At 42.6% G+C, this 27654-nt stretch overlaps 1 protein-coding gene and 1 pseudogene across 1 annotated transcript; one reads left to right on the forward strand and one right to left on the reverse strand.

Moving 5' to 3' along the window:
* Nucleotides 1-2585: 2585 nt before the first annotated feature.
* On the forward strand, nt 2586-6929 carry LOC127032149 (olfactory receptor 10A2-like; annotated as a pseudogene).
* Nucleotides 6930-21453: 14524 nt separating this feature from the next.
* On the reverse strand, nt 21454-22788 carry LOC127032558 (olfactory receptor 5V1-like). The gene has a single exon (XM_050919858.1). It carries the CDS (start codon nt 22381-22383, stop codon nt 21454-21456), a length of 930 nt encoding a protein of 309 aa, XP_050775815.1. The 5' UTR covers nt 22384-22788.
* Nucleotides 22789-27654: the final 4866 nt, after the last annotated feature.

Genomic DNA, 27654 nt, shown 5'->3' on the forward strand with positions numbered 1-27654 from the left:
AACACATAGTGAAAAACAGTCCATGCCCAAAAGAGGTTATGATTAGGCTCAAAAGGATTAGATTTTTATTGGTAATGTCGATAAATGTCAGTTTCATCGGACACACACAGACAAAATATTTCCATCAATAATAATCAACATTTGCAGATAGGCAAAATAAGAAAAATGCTCTTATAGAACTTATTAGAGTTTAATTAAAGGCTAATCACTTTGTATAGTTTGACATGATTTGTTTACAATTTGTGTTTTAATGGTTATAAAGTTTTAACTTTTTAAATCTCAACGTCTACCATTGCTATATAATTATTGTCTGACACCCCCCCAATGTCTGACCTCCCCATATAGTTTCCCTCAACTGTGACAATGTAAAATCAATAAAAACTGAAAAAAGCTTTAAAATAAGCATCGATATTATCAGCCGAAGTTATTAAAAAAGCTAAATTGTGCTAAGCCTACTTATGGTGGAAATAGACAAGACAGACAAAGGTGGGAAGGAAACAAAGGCCCAGAGAAGTTAATTTAATGAAGACATTTAAATACATGAGGAGTGATGGGAAATTTTATACTTTCATAGTTTTATAGTGTTTAAGGCAAGAAGAGACAACTAAATCATCTAGTCTAGTGTTTCTCAAACTCGGGGTCCCAACCCAAAAGGAGGTCGCAAACCTATTGTAGGGAGGTCATGAGAGCGGAGGCTGCTGGCAGGGCACCCAGCTCTGAAGGTAGCACCACTGCCAGCAGCAGCGCAGAAGTAAGAGTGGGATGGTAGGGTCATCACTTTTTGGAGGGGGGTCATCACAGCCTGAAATATTTAAAAAAAGAGATCTACTTGGGTCATTGGAGATGAGAGTTTTAAATGACTTTATTCTTTCATGAAAATTGATGATGATCTTCATCAACACTATCTCTGAGCTAGCACTTTTCACAAGGGGACATCGAGGTGTCTGAAGAAACAGGCTAAATATCACCATCTCCCAATTTACAAATGGGGACTGCGAGGTTCAGAGAGGGAAAAGTGATCCATCAGGCCAATGGAAAAGCCAAGATTGGAACCCAATATCTGGTCCCAGACTCCAATAGCTCATTAGTAAAATGTCTTTGAACAAGGAAAAGAGTTCAGCTGATCAAAAAAACTCAAAGTCACCTGGATTCTATATGAGGATTGGTGCGGATGTGAAGTTTTCACCCTGACCTGTAGCTTTTGGACTCATATAAGTAAAAACATACTCTGGCTCACAAGTGCATTGTGAAAGGACACTGAATGAGCATAACCCTGAATGAGCGAATCACTGAAGAGACATCTACCATCACCGATGGTAGACTTAATGTTTGCAAAGCCCTGATATGCCTACCCTAGCTAAGAGATTAAGAAACTCCCTTTATCTCGTGCAATTTATACCAAATAATGTCTTAGATAATCCCTGGGTTCCTGTAGGCTTAGGTCCCTGAAAGTTTCTCATGGGTCACACTTATTTTCACTCAATAATTAATTAAAACATTTAACCTCATACACTTTTCAGCCCTAAGTAAAGCTCTAGGAAAGACATTATTTTATTTTATTTATGCATAGATATCAGTGCTCAGATCCCCAGAGAGAAAAAATCAGTGTAGCCCCACTGACTTTGTTCTCTCCATGGCAGTCTGCTCCCAACTTAATATTCTCCATCTCTTGATTTCACCATGTAAACTTTATTGTGGTGTTTGCTGGTGTCTCTTTGTGTTCTGGGGATGAGAGAACTTCCTTGACACTGTTGGTTTTCTATATAGTGTTATGTCTATTCTTCCCCACAGAAGTTAGGCGGTTGGATGCCACACAGTTAAAGGCTGTTCTATTCTCTGCTCATGACACTCATAGATTTGTACTGTCTCCTATCTATGTTGTATATCAGGTCAGCTGAGAATTGGGGACACCATTGAATCAGCATTTCTCGTTATGGGACCATGCAAAGCAGTATTGTTAGTGGGTCTATGTGTGTCAGCCTGTCACAGGCATGGCTTCTCTCCTGCTTTCTTCCCTGCAGAAACTGAACAGAGTCAACTGGTTGCGCTTTCACCGGACCCTGTTATTTTAAGTTCCCTCCACCATTTCCACAACCACCCCAATGCAACAATCTATTTACAGCACCTACAGCACTTTTTGTCTCTCTCCCCAGGACCTGAGGGGAACTGAGATCTCGCTTCCTTGAGGCCTCCATGTAACTGAGCTCAGCTAACCCTGGTCCCTGCTCTCTCTTCCTGTTTTGGACTCCTTCCTGCCTTTTTATGAGCCTTGGACTGATGGGCTAATTGGCTCCTTATCCCATCCAGCAGGCCAGTGTGATTGTCTAATTACTCCTCTCATCTTTCTCAGGGGGAACTAATTAACATCCAACTGATAAGAGTGCAGGCTTATCTGTTCGCTCGCTGCACTCTGGTCACTCAACCCCTATCTTGCTGCCAGAAGAAATGGAACCTGAGACTTCCACAAGGAACACCTGAGTCGGTACAGCCTGAGCTAAAGAGTCACTAGATACCAACCTAAATATATAACACTTTCTTCATCCTTTATAGACTGGACGCAGAGAAGGGGCAGGGAATATAGACTGATGAGGGGCTTATATACTTCCTCTGAGCAAAGGAAGATCAACCGGGCCCCTGAAGACCACATCACTTCAAATCCCCACTTGGGTGATAAATGCCATTTGTGTGACATACCAGGGATTGAACTAGGGGCCTCCAGAGCTAAAAAGCAAAAGTTGCTATTGCTTGAGCACTATGAGCTGCAGCAGACCCATGCCTTACGTAGATCAGAAGACACCTTGCCTGGGGTTATAGTCCTAGCAGCTTCTCAGCCCAAGTTTCAGTAGGCATTGGGTGGCAGCTGGGATGTGGGAGCTGTCTGGTGACTCCCAGACCTGGGCCCAAGACCTGGGACATCATATGGGCTTCCTTAAATTCTTTAGGAAAAATTCACAGATTCCATTTTGGGGACTTTTCAGAAGAACCTAAGGAAGTTAGGCATCTAACTTCTAATGAAGTTCAATGGGAATTTGATACCTAACTCCCTAAGACCCCTTTGAAAACCCCCACCAAGGACAACTAACCTGGAAAATGACCATGGATGGGATTAGGGGGAAGGGACTGCAGGCAATGAAGAGTGATTCAATCCTACTAAAAAATAAAGTACTCCCATTAGACGAAATCGACAGCATCCCTCCTCCCAGTTACAGTAAAACCCCATTGCAATTCTCATCTAGAAAATAGACATCATCATCAGACTTCGTATGAAATGGTTGGCTGAGTGAATTTTGTTTAGTTTTGGCCTAACTAGTTCAAAGCAGTATTGTTCATCCTCACAGGAATATCATAAGAATGTTCTTTCAGGGATTACATCCCAAAAGCCAGTGGATGGAATAAATACACCTCTCTTTCCTCCCACGCATTTAGTCCTTTCAAGCTAGGATAGTGGACCACTCTTCTTAAAAATGTATGCCATGACTGAATTATTTAAGCCCCCAATTGTTGTCACACTGTGTCCATTGGGCATTCTGCTGGAGACTGCAGTGGAGCAAGGTCTGATCTTTAGTTTCTTCTTCTGAATTTTCCATGCAGAAGAAGAAACTACTTTGTGTGTGTGTGTGTGTGTGTGTGTGTGTGTGTACATTCATACCCATGCTCAAGTGCATGTATCTCTGTGTATCTGTGTGTGTGTGTATCTACCTAGTCAAATCCCTCTGACAATCTATCTATTAGAATATCAATTCATCTCTTGATCTATGAATCTATCTTTCTCTCTCCATCTAATCCAACATTCTGTCCTCATCTAATCATATGTCAGGCCCTTTGCATAAGAATATAAGAATGGTCATACTGGGTCAGATCAATGTTCCATCTAGCCCAGTATCCTCTCTTCCGACAGTGGTCAATGCCAGGTACTTCAGAGGGAATGAACAGAACAGGGCATTTTCCGAGTGATCCATCCCGTCATCCAGTCTCAGCTTCTGGCAGTCAGAGGCTTAGGGACACTGAGATCATGGGGTTGTATCCCTGACCATCTTGACTAATAGCCATGGATGGACCTGGAACTTATCTAATTCTATTTTGAACCCAGTTATACTTTTGACTTCACAACAATGTTTCCAAGTCTTCCTATTTGGTCAAAATCTTCCCATCTGCCTTAAATTGTTCTATATAATGCACTTTGCACAGTGGGCCATCACTGTTTGCTTAGATTGTTTGATTTCCTTTTCTCTATTTGATTTCCAGTGTGTGTCTGTGTCTGTGTGTCCTGTTGCCTGCTGCTAGAAAGGATGAGCCCTGCTCGGTGTGTGTGAGAGAGACCCTGTTGCCCACCGATGGAGAGAAAGAGCCCTGGGGTGTGTGTGTGTATGTTTCCCTGTTGCTCCTTGTAGCAGGGGATGCGCCCTTCTGTGTGTGTGTCTATGTGTATTGAATATCCATGGGAATGATCCTGTGGTCATGGTATATTTTAGGTGTCAGAAGACCTCAGTTCCATTTCTGGGGATGCTGACTCACTGTGACCTTGCCCAAGTCCCTTTACCTTCCAACCCTCACTTTCTTCCTTAGTAGCTCACTACAGTTAGATGCATTGCTTTGTGATCCAGACATTGAAGATGCTAAGGATAATTATCAATATTTTTTTTATTTCAATATTGCCTTTTCACTGTAATGTCTATTAGTATGAAATTCCTTCTCAATAAATAATCTTGAAGCAAATGTCTGCAGAAAAAGTCTTTTCTTAAATTGTCAGATCTTTCTTATTGCAAGCTCCTTATAGCAAGTGTCTGAGACAAAGGTCCTCCATTGGTGTAAATCAGTATGATTCTACTGATGTCAATGGAGCCATGAGGGTTTACACCTGCTGAGGAACTAACCCTAGGTCTTCTTTTGTATAATGAGAGAAAGCAAGGCATTTAGGATGCTCTTGTGATAATGGCAGCAATGATTTAAATTCCTCTTTAATATGTAGGGAAGAATAATATATTTAGCACACCAAGGGCCAAAATCCCCCATTGATTTCAGTATTCTTTTATCTGAGATGCAGTTGACCCAAAATGCTTTTAATACTTCCAACGGCTTTAAACACAGTCCTTATTTATGTGAGTTACGACCTCAGTGGGAATACTTACATGAGTTTAACTCTTGTCATGATGAAGGCATGGATGAGATCAGAGTTTTGCCTGCATTTTGGAAATTCTATTTAGTAAACATGGTTGTAGAAAAAATATTCCCAAAGGCAAAAAGACTGGTCCCATTTTGAATTCTTGTGTAGATGGGTGGGGGGAGGGTAAATGCTCTGAGGCATAAGAATTAGATCCCCAGCTGGTGTAAATCAGTGTAACATCATTGCTGTCAATGGACTGGATCCTCAGCCAATGTACATTAGCGTAGCTTTACTGATTTCAAGTTATTATTTCCTGATAGTGAGGCTCAGTTGCATATTTATATACATAATGGCAGCAGCTTTTTGTTTGAAGGATTTCAACAGATGGGAAACTAGTACTAATTGTATAGTTAATATTCACATATTTGGGGTTCTTCAGGTTCAGTTCCAGAGTCTGTTTGTTACCCATAAAGGGGACCCATTCTGAGAGAGACCCTGGCCAGAACCAGACCATCCTTGATGGGGTTTGTGTACCTTGCAGAGCTGCATATTCTTCTATTTGTGGTGTTTCTAACTACCTACACCTCATCATTCTGGTGGGAAATTTGTTCATTATCTTCCTGATAAAACTCAACCCACCTCTTCACACCCCCATGTATTTCCTCATTGTAAGCCTGTCCTTCTTGGAAATAGAACAGGGGTAGGCAACCTATGGCATGTGTGCTGAAGGCTGCACGCAAGCTGATTTTCAGTGGCACTCACATTGCCTGGGTCCTGGCCACCAGTACGGGGGGCTCTGCATTTTAATTTAATTTTAAATGAAGCTTCTTAAACATTTAAAAAACCTTATTTATTTTACATACAATAATTGTTTAGTTATATATTATAGACTTATAGAAAGAGATCTTCAAAAAATGTTAAAATGTTTTACTGGCACGCAAAACCTTTTATTAGAGTGAATAAATGAAGACTCAGCACACCACTTCTGAAAGGTTCCCAATCCCTGAAATAGAATATCAGGATTGGAATTAACCTCAGGAGGTCATCTAGTCCAACCCTCTGCTCAAAGTAGGATGAATCCCCAAATGGTCCCCTCAAGGGTTGAACTGAAAACCCTGCGTTTAGCAGGCTAACATTCAAGCCACTGAGCTAGCCCTTAGACTCTGAATCACTACCTGGTGGAGCATAGAAGCATTTCCATGGCAGCCTGCACAGCCCAGATGTATGTTTTCACCATCCTGGGCATCTCTGAATGCTGCCTCCTAGCAGCCATGGCGTATGATCATTATGTGGCCATATGCCACCCCTTGCACTACACAGCCATCATGAGTAGTTGGGTGGGCAGGCAGCTAGCAACCACCTCATGTGTCTTCAGTATCTTGGTGGAAGTGGTTCAGACCACGTGGATCTTCAGCCAGTCCTTCTGCGGCTCCAACCGCTTCCACCATTCTTCCGTGACATCCCACCAATGGTGAAGATGGTGTGCACAGACATGTCCAAGATCAGGATTGTTTTCTTGGCCATGCCAGTGCTGTTCATCATGAGACCTTTCCTATTGATAATCTTGTCCAACATCAATAAAGATTTCCCCACCTTCTCCTCCCACCTCATGGTGATGATTTTGTTCTATGGAATGTCCCTAATTTCCTACTTGAAGCCCAAGTCTAGCTACAGCCCAGAGAGTGATCAGATGATTTACCTCATGTACAAGGTCATGACGCCAGTATTTAACCCAATAATATACACGCTGAGGAACAAAGAGGGGAAGGAAGCCTTTAGTAAAACAATAGAGAAGAGCATCTTTTCAGACAACTGGAGAAATTAGAGAAAAAAAGGAGAGTTAGTCAAAATAGGAAGAATAAGAGAAATACACCAGCATTTTCCTGAATTTCTCCCCTTTTGCCCTCTTTTCTTCATTGACGTTTTGCAATTGGGTGGGGGAATGACCTGTTCTATACCTGGTGGGAAAACGGGTAAGGAAAATTGTATTTTTTAAAAAATCCACTATTTTAATCTAAATTTTAAGGATTTTTGTATTTAACTTCTGAAATTCAAAACTTTTTGGCCAGATTGCAAGTTGATTGAAAAACAAAAGAGAATATGTAATAAAAGTGCTGTCTCCAAATTCTATCTTCAAAATTTGAAATGTTAGAGGAAAAAATATGTATGTGGTTGAAAAGGAGAAATATTTCATAACATTTCCACCTTGCGTGTGTAAACCTAACAGTTTCCATCAAAATTTCAATAATGTAAAAATTCCCATCAGTTCTACAGTAAAGTGCAATCAGCTACCTCTTTTCCTGCTCTATCACTCCAGTACAAACATGTTTGGCTGTCTCTTAATGCATTTCCCCAGACTCCCTGACCCAATTTCAAACAACAATTCTCAGCACTTGTGAATGACTTTCTGTCGAATACTCTGATAGAGCTTTACAAACCTACATTGCTCGTGCCACACAACAGCTCTGTGAGGAAGATCTTAACTTCTATGATGTTCTGCACAGGTGCAGGTGTCTATGCTAGGAGCACTGATTATAACTTCAGGATGTATATCACATATTCCTTGATTTTTAAGGCCATAGGAGACCACCATGATAATCCAGTCTAAACTTCTGCCGAGCACAGGCCAGCGAATTCAGTCCAGTAAATCCTGCATTAAGTATGCACCAAATATACTACATATTAGATATGTAAAATAATAACTGTGTTAAATACTCTTCTATAACTACTTGAGGGTCCGAGTATAACAATATTGACTAAATAACTATGTACATTGTACATATTTGCATGATAATTATCTCTGTGTGTTCTGATGTAGATATACTCTTTTGAGGGCTTGTCTGCCTATGTTACTACCTAAATGTAACAAATATACATTTAAAACCTATGTACCTCACTGAGCATTCATATGTATCTCTAAAATGAATTCATAAGCAGCTTAAAACATACACCCACATGAACGAACTGATGTGAATTGGTATTAAGTATATGATTTTTTTTGTATTACTTGTGGCAGAGCTCTGACCTTGCCCCCATGGGTCCTGCACTTCTAGGCCGTTTATGCTGTCCTCAGTGACTCACTGTGATCCTCCAAATAGCCCTTCTCTCTCTAGGGCCAGCCTTACAAGCTTCTGAGCCCTTTTCATCATAGGCCAGCCAGGAGGTTGGTGAGAGAACTCCCACAGTCCCTGTTGTCCCTGGGGGCTTATTTCAGAACAGTTTAGTCTCCTGTCCTGACAGGGGCCTTACTTCCCTTTCCAGGAGATGTTCCTGTAGTGGTGGGTTGGGGGGAACCCGGGCCCACCCTCTAGTCCGAGTTCCAGCCCAGGGACCCTAATGGTAGCAGCTGTTGACAGCCAATCTTTCACTGCCACAGTTGCTACATTTCCCTGGGCCGCTTCCCCACAGCTCTCCTGCTTCTCTCTTCTTCACTCTTACCATAGGGCTCTCTTAACGATGGTTTGAGGGTGTCTTCATTAACCAGCCACACTTCCTCTGCTCTGGCTCTCCTCTGCCTGACTGGAGTGAGTTCTTTTTATAGAATCAGTGGGGTCTTAATTAGAGTCGGGTGGTCACATTCGCTTAACAGCCTCACCTGACTCTTTGCAGGTTAATTAGAGTCAGGTGTTCTCATTAGCTTGGAGCAGCCCCTGCTCTGGTCAGTCAGGGAACAGAAAACTGTTAATCCAGAGGCCAGTATATCTGCCTTCTGCTATTCTGCCGTACCCAACTGGCCTGAGTCTATCATATACTATACATTGAAACAAGATAGGTTGAGGCAGAATTATTAGTCTATTCGAAATTCTAAAAAAAAAATATAAATATTTATAATAAAAAGCTATAATAAAAAGAAAATTAATATAAAATACCTGGGTGCCTTCAATTCCCATTGAAGTAGATATATAGATAGATAGATGGTGTGTATAGCAATGGACAGATTAATAGAGTGAGAATTTCAAAGGCACCTAGGGGAGTTAGGCACCCAAGTAATGTGAAAGTCCACAAAGGGGTCTTAGACTCATCATTGCAATGCTTAATGTTTGGGCACCCTGCTGCCTAACGGATACCACAACCCTGAGTGAGGTGCTCAGGCTTCCTATACAATGCAAGGGGAGAGTTAAGTGCCTAAAAAGGGGATCCTCTAAAGTCAGCCAGATGAGTGGGGAGCTGTGACCCAGGAAGTCCTTGGATTCATAGCCATGAGCCTCTCCTGGAATTAGTCCCTTCTCACAAAAGAACAGAGAAAATGCATTCCTGAGCTTTGCATGAATAAATTGTAACTAGTAAAGATTTCTGAACTTGGTTCAAGAATAGAAATAAATTGTGAGCCACCGGGCCAAATGTTGAGGTGCTTACTCAGTCCTTACTCATAGAAACTAATGCAGGAGAAGGAGTAGGACCTGTGTTTGAGGAAGCACTGTGCAACCAATGAGGATTAGGCCTTCATCTGGTATATGCTAAAATGGCTCACATAGACCAGTTGAGGATCTGACCCTGAATAAAGACCTAAGGTTTGGCATAATATTAACATTTCAGCTGCACTATTATGTATGCATTTTTGGCACTTGCAGGATGGTAATGGTGTTTCTAACTCTCCTGACTTTATTGCACCAGTAGGGAATTCCCTTCTGGCAGATAATTCCTTTACAGGCCACATGCAGCTGGACACCAGAGCAACAAATTGCTAATAACCTAGGGAACTATTTTCAACAACGCCCAAATGACTCTGAAGCCTGAGTCTCATTTTTTTAAAAGTAATTCGAGCACTTAGGAACCTTTGTATGCTATTTTCAAAACCATCTAAGCAAGTTAGGTGCCTAACGCCCTTGGAAATCAATGCAACATAGGTGTCTAACATGCTTGGAAACTTCTGAAAATCCCCCTGGGAAATATGTGCATCTTTAGGTGCCTGGATACCTTTCTAAATCTGGCCCCAAGTCTTTATACCAGGATAGCTGAATACAGTATGGAAAGGGTATATTTATATCACTAAAACTGAGCCTACTAGAGGGTGATCCAGTTAAACTATAATTATTTTGATTAAAAATATATATACTCCTAACTGAAATACTTATACCAATGCAGGGACTGTGTGTCAACCAGGTTTTTTAAAATCAGGTTCCACACACCATGGCTGACAATGGTTGAATACCTAACACCTAAGAAACACAAAGGTGTGATTGAGGAAAAGCCTAATTTTTTTTTCCCGTAGCAATTTGTGGATGTGAATTATGGGAAGTTAATGCTGCTGACCAGAAGAAAATTGAAGCTTTTGAAATGCAGTGCTGGTAAAGACTCTTGCTTATCTCATGGATGGAAAAATATGAAAAAACAAAAAAAGAAATAAAGACAAATGCCTATGTTAGAAATTTTATTGGAGAGAAGCAGACCCTGATATCGGAAATCACAACTACAAACTTATGTACTTTGGTTACATTAGGTGTGGAGATGGAAATAACTTTGAGAAAGTTATTATGGAAGGAATGGTGGAGGGTCATTGTAATAGGGGACAACCAGTAGGGAGATGGCTGGATGGTATGCAGCAGAGCAGGTATGAGCTGCTGAGTGCTTGACGTTTGTGATGGATCTTGAATGCTGATATCACTGATATTTAGACATGAAAAATGCACTTACTTAAACATATATCAGACAAAGATATGCAGCAGTGGCACACGATAATAAACATATAGACTGAAGGGAGTTAGGCACCCAACCACCTTAAAGTTTGATGAGATATGAGTGCCTAATTCCCTTAAACTCCTTTGAAAGTGCCTAATTCCCTTAAACGCCTTTGAAAATCTACTATCATGACATCTCAATCTAGTTCATGCTGGACAGAAGTGAAACTTAGACTGAGTCTCTCATTAGAAGTGCTGTAGCCAGGCTGGTCCCAGGATACTAGAGATATAAGGTGGGTGAGGTAGTATCTTTTATTGGACCAACTTGTGACCCACTTGGTTTCTCTCACATTAGAAGACATTTTCTCCACCGAAGTACTTTTATCATTAAGTCCAGGTCTTTGATGAAAATGTTCTGGGTTTTCACAAAAAAATAAAACTAATCCTTTGTCACCTTCCTCCCCCAATTTGTTTTGTTTTATTTTTTTGGGAACCAAAATGGAAATGGAAAAACAAATGTGCAAAAGGAAAAAAATGTGTTCTTGTTGAAATTTTAGGTGGGTTAAAAGGACCATCACCTGACTACCTCTACAAATGTTGTTCTCTATCATCAAAATGAGCTGCTTTTGCTAGAAGTCAGGACAGTTACAAATATGATATTTTTCTTCACAAAAATAGCTAGTGATGATTCTGTGGATTACAGACAAGTCAATCTTATTTCAGTTCCAAGTATATTTATTCAAATAATATAAATACAATTATAAAATTGTATAATCCCACATCAGTCTAACCAGGCTCAGAAAAGAGGACAGTAGGACTGAGTGCTCAATTGAAAGACACAGCTTCAGAGAGAGGGTCAGCTCAGCTGAGCCCAGACTCCAGAGGTTGGGGCATCTGGGATAAAGTCAGGGCCACCCAGAGGGGTGGGCAAGTGGGGCAATTTGCCCTGGGCCCCGTAGGGGTCCCTACTAGAGTTTTTCGGGGCTCCTGGAGCAGGGTCCTTCACTTGCTCCTGGGGCCCCGGAAAACTCTTGCGGATCCCGGGCCCCCGGAGCTTCTTCCGCTCCTGGTCTTCACCGGTGGGGGGTCCTTCCACTCCGGAGCGGAAGGACCCACATCTCCGAATTGCCACCGAGGCGGGGGTCCTCCGCCACCGAAGACCCCAGGCCTTCGGAATCCTCTGGGTGGCCCTGGATAAGGTAGGTCTACCTTCAACACCAGGTGAGATAGACATGTATGTAGACACTTTGTAGTTTTAAAAATTATTTTCTCTTATGTTATGCTTCGTTCCCACTGTTAAGATTAAACAATATTTTGTCTTGAGAAATTTGTGTGATCGCTGCATTCAATGCTGGTCACAGCTCCTGAAGAGAAGACATGCAGGTGCTGAATTCTGTCAGATCTGCTGAGTAAACATGGTCAATACACAATGTGCTGCAGCCCAGTCTAAGAGGGGGAGAATCACAGAATTCTGCACCCGGGAGGTGGAGGCATGAAACCTGTGACCTGAAGGGGTGCACTCTGTAGGAACATTTTTTCAACCATGCTTGGGGTAGGGAAGAAGAAAGCATCCTCAGCAGCTAGCCCAAGATCCTAGCAATTCTAATTCATTGAAAAATGCATTTTGGAGGGTACCAAAACTACTTTCTTTGGGTCAAATTTGGCAAATAGTTTTGGCCCAAAAAAGAAACTGAAAATTGTTTGTGGGGATGACATTTCTCTCTGGTGCTATCTGGACCAGTGATCTACTAGGTCACTCCAATCCTCCATTCTAGGAGGCAGCCTTACCCTGCTCTGCTGTGAGAACCCCCACTCTTCGGCTGTTCACACACAGCCTCCAGCATGTAAGCTGCTCCCAGCTACGTGAATGAGAACTTTTAGCCAGCCGCTGAGTGGATTGTGCAACAGAATGACACTAGCCAATATCTCTGGTCCCAGACACAACTCTAGGAATCTCCTGACCCTGCCAGCAGGTAGAGGATATTGGGGGACAACTTCTGCACTGGTGGGGTGCAAAATAAACTTTATTAAGAAAATGCAAAAACAGGGAAAATTCAATAGTGAGGGGTATGGCGTTTGTTAAGGTAGACAATTGGGGACTATTTTAGTAAATAATATAGGGGGTTTCAATAGTGGGGTACAATACAGTGGGGTACAATACAGTTGGTAACCAAGTAACACTGAAGTATTAATGTAACAGGTAGCTAACAATTTCTATGTAAAGGGTGTGTCACAGCAGCATATAACCAACTAACAGTTATGGGTAAAATGTGTTAAATAACCAATAACTTTAGGTAAAAATGTGTCACAGTGGTGTAAATGTAAAATGTGAGGTGTGTCAGAGAGAAAAAGGGTAACCAACGGGTTTTTATGCTAGACTTCAGTAATACAATTGAGGTTTGGCAGCAGTAGGAGTGGGGTGAACACGTGGGGGAAGGGATTAAAAGAGAGAGAGAGAGAGAGAGAGAGAAAGGCAGTGTTAGAGGAATGAGGTTGGGGGATGGGGGAAGAGGAGCATGTGGTGGAGCAGAGACCAAAAGCAGAGGTGCTGCGGAGGGAGATTTAAACTCAGGGAGACACAGAGAGCAGACAGGCTGCAAGTTTAAACAGCAGAGAGACTGCAACGAGTGACTGGGGAGCTCAGAGGGAGACACGGGCAAGCTTGGGGGGGTGGGTTAGGGCAGCGGGAAGACAGACAACCACAGTTATACAGAACACAGCAAAATCTTATTTATGATCTAACTTAACCAAGACTACACAAATTAGCAAGTAACAGAACACAATGCAACAATTCTTTTTTAAACTTAACTTACAGAGCACAATACAAACAATTCTTTAAACCTAACTTAACCACAGCTATGCAAAATGAAATTACAACTTATCTAGACTAAGAACCTGATTCTAATAGGTGCACCTTACGCTATGCCGATTCTTTGATCAGGAGGGGGAGCAATTCCAGAGGGCAGAGTGGTGTGTGCCCAGGGTACAGCCCTTGGGGGGGGTGGCTGCAGCAGTGGGGTGGCTGCAAGCCGGAGGCCTAGGATACAGTCCAGGAAGGCACAGCTTAGCAGCGGCACAGGCTTATTTTTAATAGCAAAGGCGCTGCTGAGCAAGAAACAGATTACAGATACAGACCAAGGAGTTAGCTTGGGTCTGTCTGCTGGGGAAACAAGGCCAGCAGCTAGGACAGGGGGAGTCTGCAAAAAGGAGTTCTTATCAATTCCCAGGACAGCAGCAAGCACAGAGGCAGGAACAGCAGTAGCATCAGAGGATGGAGAGAGGACTCAATTAGCTTACAATAATCAGGAGATCTCCAGGCACAAATTCGTTGTTCGTGGGAGGGGAGTTTAAAAACGGGGTTACGCTCAAAAACAAACGAGAGCAGGGAGAGGGTCCCCCAAAGATCTCTACCTGATCAGACCAGGTGGCAAAGCAAGGACCTTCTCCAATGTTTGTTTTAAAAATGCCAGTTTTTAAAGGTAGACTCAGGCAGTTTCCTGCCAGTAATCCTGATAGGCTCCCTCTGTCACAGGGGAGGGGACACAGGCAAAAACTGCAGGTGAGCACAGAGACATACCTGGGCAGAGTCCTGAACAATAGGTGTGAGTTCACACCTCAGGACTCAAAAGCACATGAGGCCTATGACTCATGCCCAGGATCTTAAAAACACATTAGGTCTTGCAGCTCTGGACATTGCCTACCCTACACAAAGCTCAGGTTTAACAAGGCAATAACAGGACCAACCCTTTGAACACGGCAGTGGTCCCACTTAGCAGGCAGCACAAGTGGCCATTCCTTTGAGAAGGGCAGTGGCCCTGGTAAACAACTTAACAGCCAGGGAGGGGCGGCCACAGGAGGAGAACAAAAACAAAATGGAGTATGGGGACAGCTGTAAGAAACAAAATCGAGTAGGAGGATAGCTGTAAAAGACACCTCCATCTTGCAATGTCCAGTTATGCCCACTGGACCCGGCAAGCTCATATGAGTTTGTCAATTTAACAAACAAATTGATATGTGCCAGCCTTGTTATCCCAAGAGGAGTCACTGACATGCCTCAGACCAAATGCACTGCTTCAGGAAGAATAAACAAACACATTTATTAACTGCAAAAAATTGATTTTAAGTGATTATAAATCTAAGCACAAGTCAGATTGGTCAAATTAAATAAAAGCGAAACACATTCTAAGTTGATTTTAACACTTTCATACCCTTACAAACTTGGATGCTTCTCACCACAGGCTGGCTGGTTGCCCTTCAGCCAGGTTCACCTCTTTGATTAGCACTTCAATCGTTTGGTGGTGGTATCTGTAAATGGAGGTGGAAGAGAGAGAGCATGGCCAATATCTCTCCCTTTTATAAGGTTCTTCCTTCCCTCTTGGCTTTGCCCCCCCCCACTTCAGAGTCAGGTGAGCGTTATCTTATCATAGTCCCAAACCGACCAAGGGAAGGTGGGTGACTCACTTGATAGTCCAATTGATTCTTTGTTGCTGCCTAGGCCAGTGTCCTCTGTTCCTGTGAAGTTGGGCTGGGTTTGTCTAATACATGCCCTGGTGAGGTTTGAACTGTCCCTCTGCTCCTGGAGAGTTTTGCCTGGTCTTATTTTAACATTTTCAATCTCATAACTATATACAGGTAATTATAACCAGTACATTACTATAACAACAATGTTCAGTGCATCATGAGCCTTCCAAAAACATCGGACACGACAAACTTTGCATTGGAAGCCACACAATCATATTATAAGGATGAACATGGAGGTGTGGAGTGTTCCCCCGAGGTACAGAGTGTCATATGGGGGAAATGTCAAAACAAGTCATTGTGACATTTTGGAGACGAAACCTAATTTCTAATCAACATTATATTTATGAAACAATATTTACAATTTCATAATGTGAACTTGAATCAACATGCAAAATGTTTCATTAGAGCCCAGTGATTTTGTTTTGTTTTCTTTTTTCATTTTGGTGAGACAACCAACCAACCAACCCCACAATATGCAGTTTGAAACTGAAACAAACAAATTTTGTACAGATTTTTTGCTTCAGCCACTGAATCAAAAAGTCAATAACTCACCGAGCTCTAAGCAAAAGCCATGGGGACTGGCTGTTTCATGAGAAAGGAGAACTGTAAACTTTGGTTCTTGATTTTCAAAGGGGATACTTTCAAAGGCCTTTGAATTCCTCTAGTCTCCCTTGAAAATCCCATGCTGGAATACCTGGCCTCTACCACTCAAGTGAAAACAGGTCTCCTTTACCTACTAGTAGCTCTCTTGTTCTCTTCTGAGTCCAGGTTCTAGAGGGAGACATAACATAGATATAAACAGAGCCATTAAATCACCCTGTAGGCCACTCCTCTAAACTTTGCATCTGAAACAAGCATATTGCCTCCTTGTGCATCAAAGGAAATGCAAAGTGAAGTGGGATTTGTAAGAAATAGTCAGCATATATTTGTCAAGAACAAATCATGCCAAACCAATCAAATATCCTTCCTTGACAGGTTACTGGGTTGGTGGATGAGGGGAAGCAGCAGATGAGATATATCTTTATTTTAGTAAGGCTTTTGACACAGTCCCACATGACATTCTCCTAAATAGACTATGGAAATACAGTCTAGACAAATTATTATAAGATGGGTTCACAACTGGTTGAAAGACCATACTCAGAGAGGAGGTATGAATGTTTCACTGTCAAACTAAGAGGACATATCTAATGGGGTTACACAGGGTCAGTGCTGGGTCCAATACCATTCAACATTTTAATGAATTACTTTGATAATGTAGTAGAAAGTATGCTTATAGAAGTTGCAGATAACACCAAGCTTTGAGGAGAAACAAGCACTTTGGAGGACAGGATTAGAATTCAAAACAACATTGACCATTTGGAGAACTGGTCTAAATTAATCAGCATCAAATTCAACAAAGATAAGTGCACAGTACTTCACTTAAGAAGGAAAAATCAAATGCACAACTACAAAATGAGGAATGACTGACTAGGTGGTGGTACTGTGGAAAAGATCTGGGGTTATGGTGGATCAAAATATAATATGTTTCAACAATGTGATGCAATTGTGAAAAAGGCTAATATCATTCTGGGATGTCTTAACAGAAGTCTGGTATGTAAGAGAGAGGAGGTAATTGTCCCACACAACTTGGCACTGGTGAGGCATCAGCTAGAGTACTGTGTCCAGTTCTGAGTGCCACACTTTAGGAAAGATGAGGACAAATTGGAAAGAGTACAGAGGAGAGCAACAAAAATGATGAAAGATTTAGAAAACCTGACCTATGCAGAAAGGTGAAAAAATTGGGCATGTGTAGTGTTGAGAAAAGAAGACTGGGGGCACCTGACAAAGACTGTTATAAAGAGTATGGTGATCAATTGTTCTCCATTTCCACTGAAGGTAGGGCAAGAATCAGGGCCTAGGTTTGTTAGATTTTTGGAAAAGCATTCTAACTCTAAAGACTTGGTTCTGCCTCATCACAGGGACTGGAACTGATGACTTCAGGAGGTCCCTTCCAGCCCAACATTTCTATGATTCTGTGATTTTGTTACTGACATAAACAGACAGTTAAGGGTTAAGAAGCTCAGCTAGCCTAGCTGTTACCTGACCAGAGGAACCAATGGGGGGACAAGATGTTTCAAGAGGAAGGAGGGAAGTTCTTCCCTTGTTCTATTCATTAAGTTCTGTGCCAGAGTGAAAAGATCCAGGAATCAACTAGGGTAGTGAGTATTAGAGACAGAATGAATTAGCTTATGTTTATTTCCTTTTGTGACTTTGTCTTATTTGCATTAGAGTGATAATCAAATTGGGTTTTCTTTTGTGTAACTAAGATTTTTGCCCAAGGGAACATCCTCTGTGTTTTAAATCTATTGTCTGTGAGAGCAGCTTACATGCTAATCTCAGAGATATTTCTTTCACCCCTTTTCCTTAATTAAAAGTCTTCTTTTTAAGAACCTGATTGATTTTTTCCTTGTTTTAAGGTCCAAGGAGTTTGGATCAGTGTTTACCAGGAAATTGGTGGAGAAGTCTCTCAAGGTTACCCAGGGAAGGGTTACAGTACTTGGGAAGGAGATATTTTGAGGAGGAAGACAAAGTTTCCCAACTGACTCATAAACAGCTGTTTTAAACGATTTGGGTGGTGGCAGCATACTGATCTAAGCTGGTAATTAAGCTTAGGGGTTCTCATGCAGGTCCCCACATCTGTACCCTAAAGTTCAGAGTGGGAGTGAAACCTACGACAGTTACCCTGTTCAACAGGGGACCACAAATGGTCATCTAGCCCCACTACTGCTATGGGGAGAGGGACCCGTAGCTGTGGCCAATTACCCCCTGCATCTGGTGGAGTTTTAGTGCCACGATGAATGCTGGAGTCCACAGATGCTTGTGTGTTGACACAGGGAGGGCTAACGCCATGCCATGCTTCTCCATGGGTGAAGTGGAGTGAGGCAGGTTCCTGGACTGTCTGCCTGGCACCATCCAGAAGAACTAGGGTCTAGCTTCATAAACTAGGCATGTGGACACTGAGTGTCACCAGACCTAACTTTTAGGTACCTAGAAAACCACTGGAAGTCTGGGATTCCCAAAGGCTGAGTTCAGCTCTCAGGCTCCCTGTGCAATGATTGGGAAGTGACAGGTGCCTCAGAATGAGATTTGCAAAAGCCAGAACTCTGGTTGGGGAATCAGCTAAGGTACCCAATGGACATGACAAGGAGAGGAATGTGTGCTAAGCTCCACCCCTTTCAGGCAGTTCAACACCTAAGCTTTTTTTTGCAAGTGAGGGAAAGAGGCGCTCCTCCATAAGTTTTAGCCTAATGGTTATGAGACACATCTGGGATATGGGAGACCCCAGGTTCACATCTCTCATGCTGAGTGGCAGAAGGGATTTGAACAGCGCTTTGCCACCTCTCAAACCACTGCCCTGTGGGATATTCTGACTGAGGGCTCACTCAATCCCTCCTGCTGGAGTCATTCCAGGGTGGATAAATAATGAAAGTCATTGGAGCAGGGGAATTGGATTCTGGGTCTCCCAGCTGAGTGCTGTAACCACTAGGCTATAGCGTCATTCTTGTGCTTGGTTTCTCTCTGTCTAGCTTACCCAGAGCAGAGAGGGAATACTCCCTCTATATACATCGCTAGGGAAATAGCACCTGCTCAGCTGTAGGCCCCTTTTTTCCCCAAGGCCTCTTCTCCTATAGAGGGATGGGGTAGCCCCTCTTCGAACGAGTCTGAGGAGACCCTCCCAACTCCTGGAAATTCTGTGCTCAGATCAGGGCCGCAGAATGCCAGAAGCCTCTCAAATAAAAATAGACCCATGTACAATGGACAAACCTCACTGCCTTCTCTGAGCTATTAGTGAGATGCACAGATACTGTGGTGATGGGAGTCTTATAAGTAGCTATAGATTCATAGGCCAGAAGTGACCATTGTGATCAGCTAGTATGACCCCCGTATAACACAGGCCAGAGAATTGCCCAAAATAATTTCTAGAGATCTTTTTGGGGAAAAAAAAATCCCATCTTGATTTAAAAATTGTCAGTGATGAAGAATGTACCGCAACCCCTGGTAAGTTGTTCCAATGGTTAATGCACACCTTATTTCTTGATAGTATAGATATGATAGATTAGATAGATACTAAATAATATGAAATCAATTTTATTTTATGTAACACCCTTTTAGACAAAATATACCCCACACATTTTGCAGAGAAAAAAATTACATATAACAGGATTAAATAGTACACAAAAGCAGAGAGAAATGAACATAATTAGTGTAAGTTAATGAGAAATAAACACAGGGAAATGAGAAATACTATAACTGAACTTTTTGGTCACTTTGGGCTTGTTTATTACAGACTCCTGGCTGGGACTGGTGTGTCAGCAGAGCCCCATACTGACATAGCTACACCATCTGCCTGAATGACATAAGCTATACTATCAGACACACGCTTCTGTCAGCATAGTTCCTCTACATGATGGATTTTGGTGGCATAGCATGTCAGTGAGGGACAGTGACTTTTTTCACACTCCTAGCCCACATAGCTATTTGGTAAACTTTGCAGTGTAGACCAGACCTTCCACAGTATTTCTCATCTAAAGATATGAAATAACTTTATAGACAGAAAAAGGTTGGGCAGTTTTGTTTTGTTTTTTGAAGAAGGCTAACTCTCAATGGGAGATGGACACCTACATCCCTTTGGCTCCCATGAAAATCCAAGCCTCAGCCTTTGAGGGAGTTAGGCAATAGGGAATGTTCAATTCACCCACTACTAATATGCACTCATATTAGGGATGGAGCATCAAATGAAACATGGCAGAGGCGTTTACAGGCCTATGGGCTCTTACTCCCATGAGTGAAGGGATTTGTGTGCATTGGCAGGAGGGGAGAGGATGTAAGTCAATCCAACAATTACATATGGCCATGATTTTCAAAGAGGCATAGAAGAGTTCATTGAAAAATCAATGGGAGTTGGGTGCCTAACTCCCTTAGGCTCCCTCGGAAATCTGAGCCCACATGCTTAAGTAGCTGAAGGACTGGCCCAAAATTTCACTTTTTTAGTCAAATGTATATCATAGAATCATAGAAATGTCAGGCTGTAAGGGAACTTGAGAGGTCATCAAGTCCAGCCCCCTGTGCTGAGGCAGGACCAAGTGAAGCTAGACCAGACCTGACAGGTGTCTGTCCAACCTGTTCCTAAAAACCTCCAGTGATGGGGATTCCACAACTTCCCTTAGAAGCCTGTTCCAGAGCCAGAGGCGGCTCCAGGCACCAGCACGCCTAGCGCGTGCTTGGGGCGGCAAGCTATGAGGGGCGCTCTGCCGGTCGCCGCGAGGGCGGCAGGCAGAGTGCCTTCAGTGGCATGCCTGCGGAGGGTCCGCTGGTCCCACGGCTTCGGTAGACCTCCCGCAGGCTGCCACTGAATCTGTGGGACTGGGAACCTCCTGCAGGCAACCCGCCAAAGGCAGCCTGCCTGCCGTGCTTGGGGCAGCAAAATACCTAGACCCTCCCCTGTCCAGAGCTCAACTCCCCTGAGAGTTAGAAAGCTTCTCCTAATAGCTAACCTAAATCTCCCTTGCTGCAGATTAAGCCCATTGCTGCTTCTCCTACCTTCAGTGGGCATGAAGAACAATTGATCCCTCTCATCTTTAGATGAGCCATTAACATATTTGAAGCCTGTTATCAAGTCCTCAGTCAGTCTTCTTTTCTCAAGACTAAACATGCCCACCTTTTTTCACCTTTCCACATAGGTCAGGTTTGCTAAACCTTTTATCATTTGTGTTACTCTCAGCTGCACTCTCTCCGATTTGTCCACATCTTTCATAAATATGTGAAACACATTCAAGGCCACACAGTAACAAACATTATGTTTATAAATTAAGGTTAATAGTAATGTTCTATTGTTGGATCCTTTCTCGAACCTCCCTAGTGATTAACCTCCACATTTAATAACATTTAGCACCATATAAAATCTTTCTCCTATAGATATGAAAGCTCTTTGCAACAGTCCTGAGGCTTCAACTCTGCTGCTCCAACCCCTAGACCCATTCCCCTGCAAGAGTCATCAATTGTAACCTAGGATCCTGACTCCCAGTGTCCCCGTTCTCTAACCACTAAAACCCACTCCCTTCCCAGAAAGCAGAATAGAACCCAGGAGTCCTGATTCCCAGAACCCACATGTTCTAACTTACTACATCCTATTCATGGAAGTAGATACCGATGCCAGCATTCTTGATTCTCTTAGAAGAACATTTTCCTCACTAGGACCTTTTTCATGGCTCTCTTCACATCCTTGTTCCTCAGAGTATAAATCAATGGGTTTAACATGGGGGTGATGATGTTGTACAGCAGATAAATTAACTTGTCATTATCCAGTGAGTAGCTAGAGAGGGGTCTGACATAGGTGAAGATACTACTTCCATAGTAGAGCAGGACTGCAGTGAGATGTGACACACAGGTGGAGAAGGCCTTACTCCTCCCCTCAGGGGAATGTATCTTCACTATCCTTGAAACAATGTACCCATATGAAAGTCCAATGCACAGGGTGGGGCTCCACCCCAAGAAGATGCTGGAGACCAGTATCATGGTGATATTGAATGAGATGTCTCCACAGGAAAGAGCCAGCAGTGGTGGGATATCACAGAAGAAGTAGTTGATCCTGTTGGCCTCACAGAAGGGCAGGTGGATAGTAAGGAATGTGTGCAAGGCTGCATTGAGTGCACCACTAAGCCAAGAAACTGACACCAGCAGAACATAAAACTTCCTGTTCATGAGCAGCGTGTAGCGCAGGGGTTTGCATATGGCCATGTAGCGGTCGTACGCCATGGTGGCCAGCAACATGCACTCAGCACCCACAAAAAAGAGGAAGAAGTAGAGTTGTGTTGCACACCTTGCATAGGAGATACTGCTCCTGCCTGAGACGAGGTGCACCAGCATCTGGGGAACAGTGGTGGTGGTCAGGCAGATGTCTAGGAGGGAGAGGTTTCCCAGGAAGAAGTACATTGGGGTTTGGAGACATGCTTCCACCAAGGAGAGGAAGATGATGAGCATGTTCCCCAAGATGGTGAAGATGTAGATGATGGAGATAACCCAAGACAGTAGGAAATGTAACCCCTGAATATTATGAAATCCAAGAAGGATGAATTCAGTTGGTGTGGTTTGATTCTCCATGACCACATCTTCACCTGGCTGCAGCAGAGAGGAGAATGGTCTATAAAGAAGGGAAAAGGAGTTATCATACAAGAATTTGCATATTTCAGTTTGGTCACTGGCAGAACCAGGAATCTAGAATTTCTTCCTACTAATCCTCTCTAACCATTAGATCCCATTTCCCTCTCAGATCCAGGAATGGAGGCTAGACATCCTGATTCCCTGATCCTGATCTGAACCCTAGAACCTGCTTGTCTTCTGGAGCTTGTATTAGACCCCAGTAATGTCAGTGCTAGAGCATGCCCCATTCCCAGGACTGAAGAATGCTCATGGCTCCTAGACCTCACTGCTCTAACCACTACAATACACTCTCTCCCAGAGCCTGCAATACAATCCATGAGACCTGTCTCCAAGCCCCCTGTGCTAATCCACTAGACCCCACTCACCTGCCAAAACTTGGATTAGAAACCAGGAGTGTTGGCTCCCAACCTTTGCTTCTCTAACCACTAGACCATACTCACCTCTCATAGTTGAGAATAGAACCCAGGAGTCCTGATTCTGAGTCTCCCAGATCACTAAACAGCAGAGCTCACTCCCTTTCTGAGCTTGGGAGAGAACTCAAGAATCCTTCCCTCACTGGTAGGTCACACGCCTTTACGAGTACCTGATGGGGACATAGGAAAACTCCTGATTCACCATCTTTGCTTTAACTCTTAGATACCAGTCTTTCCCTTAGCCAGGACTAGTGCTTATGCATTGGAGAAAGTTTGTCCTTCCATGGACCATATCACACATATTCAAGTGATAAATAAAGGATTTTAATCTTCATGAACTGTAACTCTAGTACTACAGTCAGAGGCATGGTACTGTGAAAACAGTGACAGTGGAGAGAAAGATTATTACCACTAGCTAGTAAAATATAAAAACAATCTAATCTTCATTTCTTTAGCTGCTATACGTTTCCAGATTTCATTCAAAATAAACATTTTAAAAAAGGATAAAAGGATAAGTATGAAATGTATGTACCTGTCAAAGACATAGTAGGTTACAATGTCTTTCTACTAAAGAGCTAGATTCTACCCTTCACAACAACTGTAAATTTCAATTAACTCAGATTAAGAGAGAGAGAGATGCATGTAGATGAAGAGTGAATAATTTAGTGAGATAGAATGAGGAGTATAACTTATTTTTAATTAATAAGATATACAAAATAAGCAATCATTTTATTCTTTCTTTAACTTCTTGATATTTCCACCATGCAAAGTATGGCAGTCCTCTTGGTATTGTGATCCATTTGTTTTCAGTTTAGCTAAATGACATAAATTGCAGTTTCTCGTGATTGCATATATGAAATCTACATGCCCCTCAGTGGCGTGGAAGATTAATACAAAGCTTTACAGAAAAGCCATATTCTGCCTCCACAACACTGGAAAGTTTTGAGCATTCCAACAGAGAGACAAATGGTCAGACAGATAGAGACAGAAAGAAACACCCACAAAAAGAAAAGGGAAAATAATATTATGACAAGCGCTTGCTACCCACCTGATTCTGATAGATTCGATATTGACTGTGAGACAGAGATGATGGTGATGGTGAAGATGACGATTATGAATGCTTTATTAAAAGCATTAGTAAAAGATAGTGGTAATATATAGAATTACCCTATGTTTTATTTTGATCTATTTTATGTTTCCAAATTTTCAGCATACAAAGTGCCGAAGTCCAACTGATATCAGGATACATTAGTTTTCTCCTTACCTAAATCAGAAAGATTATACTCTCTCATGTTTGCAAATTAGCTGTACACTCAGAAACAAAAACAGAGCATAAATAAAGTGTTTATACTGAAAATGTCTGTGCCCTTCAGACACTACAGAAGAGTGAAATTGTGTACCCCATAGCACCGGAAAGTTTCATATAACTCACTAAAGAGAGAAATGGTGAAATAGACTAGATAGATGGAGATTCAAAACATCCATGAAAGAATAAACATTCACAATCATTATAATAGCTATAGTAATATGTGAAATGCCTCTCACCTACCAGTTCAAATAAACAGATGATGCTGGCTCTGCATTACTAACAATGGAGACCTTGAAGGAGAACTTAAATATATATTCTTTAAAAGGACACTTGAGAACACATCCCTAGAGCATTTGTGTTCAAAGATGAAGCTGCTTTGGGTGGAATTCCAGTGGGGAGGAGGGGGAATGGGAGGGAGATATTGTCAGTTTGTTCTCTGGTGAAATACCTGTAACTGTACTGTGTAGTGGTGATGTAAATTGTATTTGGAAATAGTAGTGTTCATGTTGATGTACGTCTATACCCACTGATATCCAAAGCCAGATTGTGGCTCTTTGGAGTGGAGCATAGATCACAGCCACTTTTCTGGTGTCTTTGACAATTTCTGCAGAAATAAGCATCTAATCCCTATGGATGGAAAATAAACGCTCCATATACGACCCTGATAAAGGACCCTATAGGGCTGTGAATGGAAAGAGGTCTTGAGCATCTACAATTCTTAGGGGTCATTTGGAATCCCCAGAGAAAAATATCTGTTCTAACATCATTTAAATCAGTAGATTTATGCCAGGGATGAATTTTGATTCCATTACTTCTCAGATAGGTTGGTAACTCTGAAACCTACTGATGAAATATTGGATGAGATTTTCAAACTTGTTTTTCCTAATGGTAAGAACTGAGACTGGGATTTTCAAAGAGGCCCAAGGGAGTTAGGAACCCAGCTAGCTTTGCACTATGTCCACTGGAAACTGGGTGCCTAACTCCCTGAGGTCCTTTGAAAATCCCAGCTACAGATTTTTATTTGAGCAACTTCATATCAAATTCTATTTTGACTATTTGACAGCATAAACTTTTAAATGCTTATTGGATTTGGAGTAGAGTATGGTATTTTAGTTGGAGGCTGAGATATGGGTGTGGTGTGAGCAGAGACATCAGACTCCATTTGCCTTAGCAGAGAACTAGAGAATGCACTATTGCCATAAGATCCACACATTATTAACTTTTTCCTACGGCCTATCCTAGGCTGCTCTGGAAATCAGAGGACCAAGACCTCTATGAATTCAATTCACCTCCACAGCTGATCAAGCTTCATTTCTCACGCCCACCAGTTACTTATACCCATTCCCCCTCACCTGGCAGTGGGAGCCCAGACAAATCCTTTAGGGACAATGCAGCAGGAAAGCAAGAGACGCAAACACTTTACAACACAACGCCAGAGGAACAGAACTTAGGAGAACAACATCCTCAAGGCACTCCTCTCAGTCTGATCTCACCACCCCTGGTTCTGGTCAGCATCCTTAAGTGATGCTGAGTCTCACAGCCACGTCCTGTTTCCAGGTGCTTTTACTGAGGGAACTTCCCAGCTCCAAATCCTGCCCCTGTTTGCTTCTGTGTAGTGAGTCAATTAAAGTCTGAGGACCTGCCAGCAGAAAACCCATTGTTCCAGGACAGAAGAATCAGTATGCATTGATGGCCAGTGATGGATCTCTCCCTGTGAGTGATTTCCAAGGCATCCTGCACTCTAGCAGGGGCAGCAGTGCTCAGAAAGACTGATGCTGTCAGGATGGGCCACTTTTTCACTAGCATCTGGATGTTCTAAACCAACAAGGAGGTTACAATGGAAAACAAAGGTCTCAGTGAAGGTAACAATCACAAAATTGCTAAAGCACACAGGCATGCTATGTCACCAGCCCTGTACAAACCTAACTCTGCGTTCACAAATTCTTTGTGAGTGAATTTCCCAGGTGTTTTTGTTTCTGTTTGTTTTTTTTTAACAGAAAATGCTGTTGGTAGGAGATTAGAAGTCATTTAGGCAGTTGTAATTGTCAGACATTCATAGAAATGTAGGGCTGAGAGGGACATTCAGAGGTCATCAAGTCCAGCCCTCTGTGCTAAGATAGGAACAAGTAAACCTGGAGCAGCCCTGCTAGGTGTTGTCCAACCTGCTCTGAAAAACCTAAAATGATGGGAATTCCACAACCTCCCTTGGAAGCCTGGTCCAGAATTTAACTGCCCTTCTAATTAGAAAGATTTTCCTAATCTATAACCTACATCTCCCTTGCTACAGATTAAGCCCATTGCTTCTTGTTTTATCTTCAGTGGACATGGAGAACAATTTATCATCGTCCTCTCTATGTCAGCCCTTAACATACTTGAAGACTGTTGTCAGGTCCCACCTCAGCCTTTTTTTTTTTTTTAAGAGTAAACAGGCCAAGTTTTTTTAATCTTTCTTCCTGTCAGGTTTTTGAAACCTTTGATCATTTTTGTTGCTCTCCTCCAGACCATTGCTTCTTGTGGGGCAAGTGAGGCAATTTGCCTCAGTCCCCGGGACCCACAGGGACCCCCACGAGAATATAGTATTCTATAGTATTGCAACTTTTTTTATGGAAGGGGCCCCTGAAATTGCTTTGCCCCAGGCCCCTGAAACCTCTGGATGGCCCTGCTCCAGACTCTCTCCAATTTGTCCACATCTTTCCTAAAACATGGATGTAATAAAATACAGACCAGACTTTAAATGTGACCTGCCCTTCTGGATGCCTCTCGAGTAAGCTGCCCCTTTCTGAGATCCTTCTCAAGCCCCAGGAGTGAACTCCTTCCATGTGGCCAGCTCATGCCTCTACTTCTCTCTGGGGTGGGATCCAGAAATCCAGCCACACTCCAATGGGGTTGCCAGTTTCACCCTTCATGGGTGCCAACCCCATTACCTCTCAGGTCCAGATGTTCTTGGACTCTGCCAAAGTTCCCCGTTGGGACCCTGTGGTCAGGAATAATTTGCAGTGACACAGAAACAAGAGTATTTGTCCAAAACGTGCAAAGTGCTTAGAGAAGCAGATTTTTAAAATAACAAAAAGACCTACAGGACCCATTGTCTTCCTTCTGTTTGGCATTCCCCTCCAGCCCCTGGGTAGACATGACCCATCCTGTTCTCTCTGGGCACCAAGTTACAGCTTGACCACTGCAGTTCCTGCCTCTCACTATGTCTGTATGTCTGTCTTCATCCTGTTGGCTCTGGGTCATTTTGTCAGGTTCCAGCAGAGCCAATCACTTCTTTTTTAACTCTTCAGGGTCTTTTGATCTCAGCCCTAGCCTTAGGAAGAGTAAAACATCCTAACATTGATGGTGCCAGCCAGGTTGGTTCTTCCCCCAGTTGATGACTCAGCCTATTATTGTCTTAACCCTCTGAAGTGAGTACCTCAGAGACTGAATTACCCTTCATGGATTCCTTAACAGCACACTTTACAATCTCCTTTGCTTTAACATTACACAGTC

Source organism: Gopherus flavomarginatus, chromosome 12 (assembly GCF_025201925.1).
Source record: "Gopherus flavomarginatus isolate rGopFla2 chromosome 12, rGopFla2.mat.asm, whole genome shotgun sequence".
Taxonomy (NCBI): Eukaryota; Metazoa; Chordata; order Testudines; family Testudinidae; genus Gopherus; species Gopherus flavomarginatus.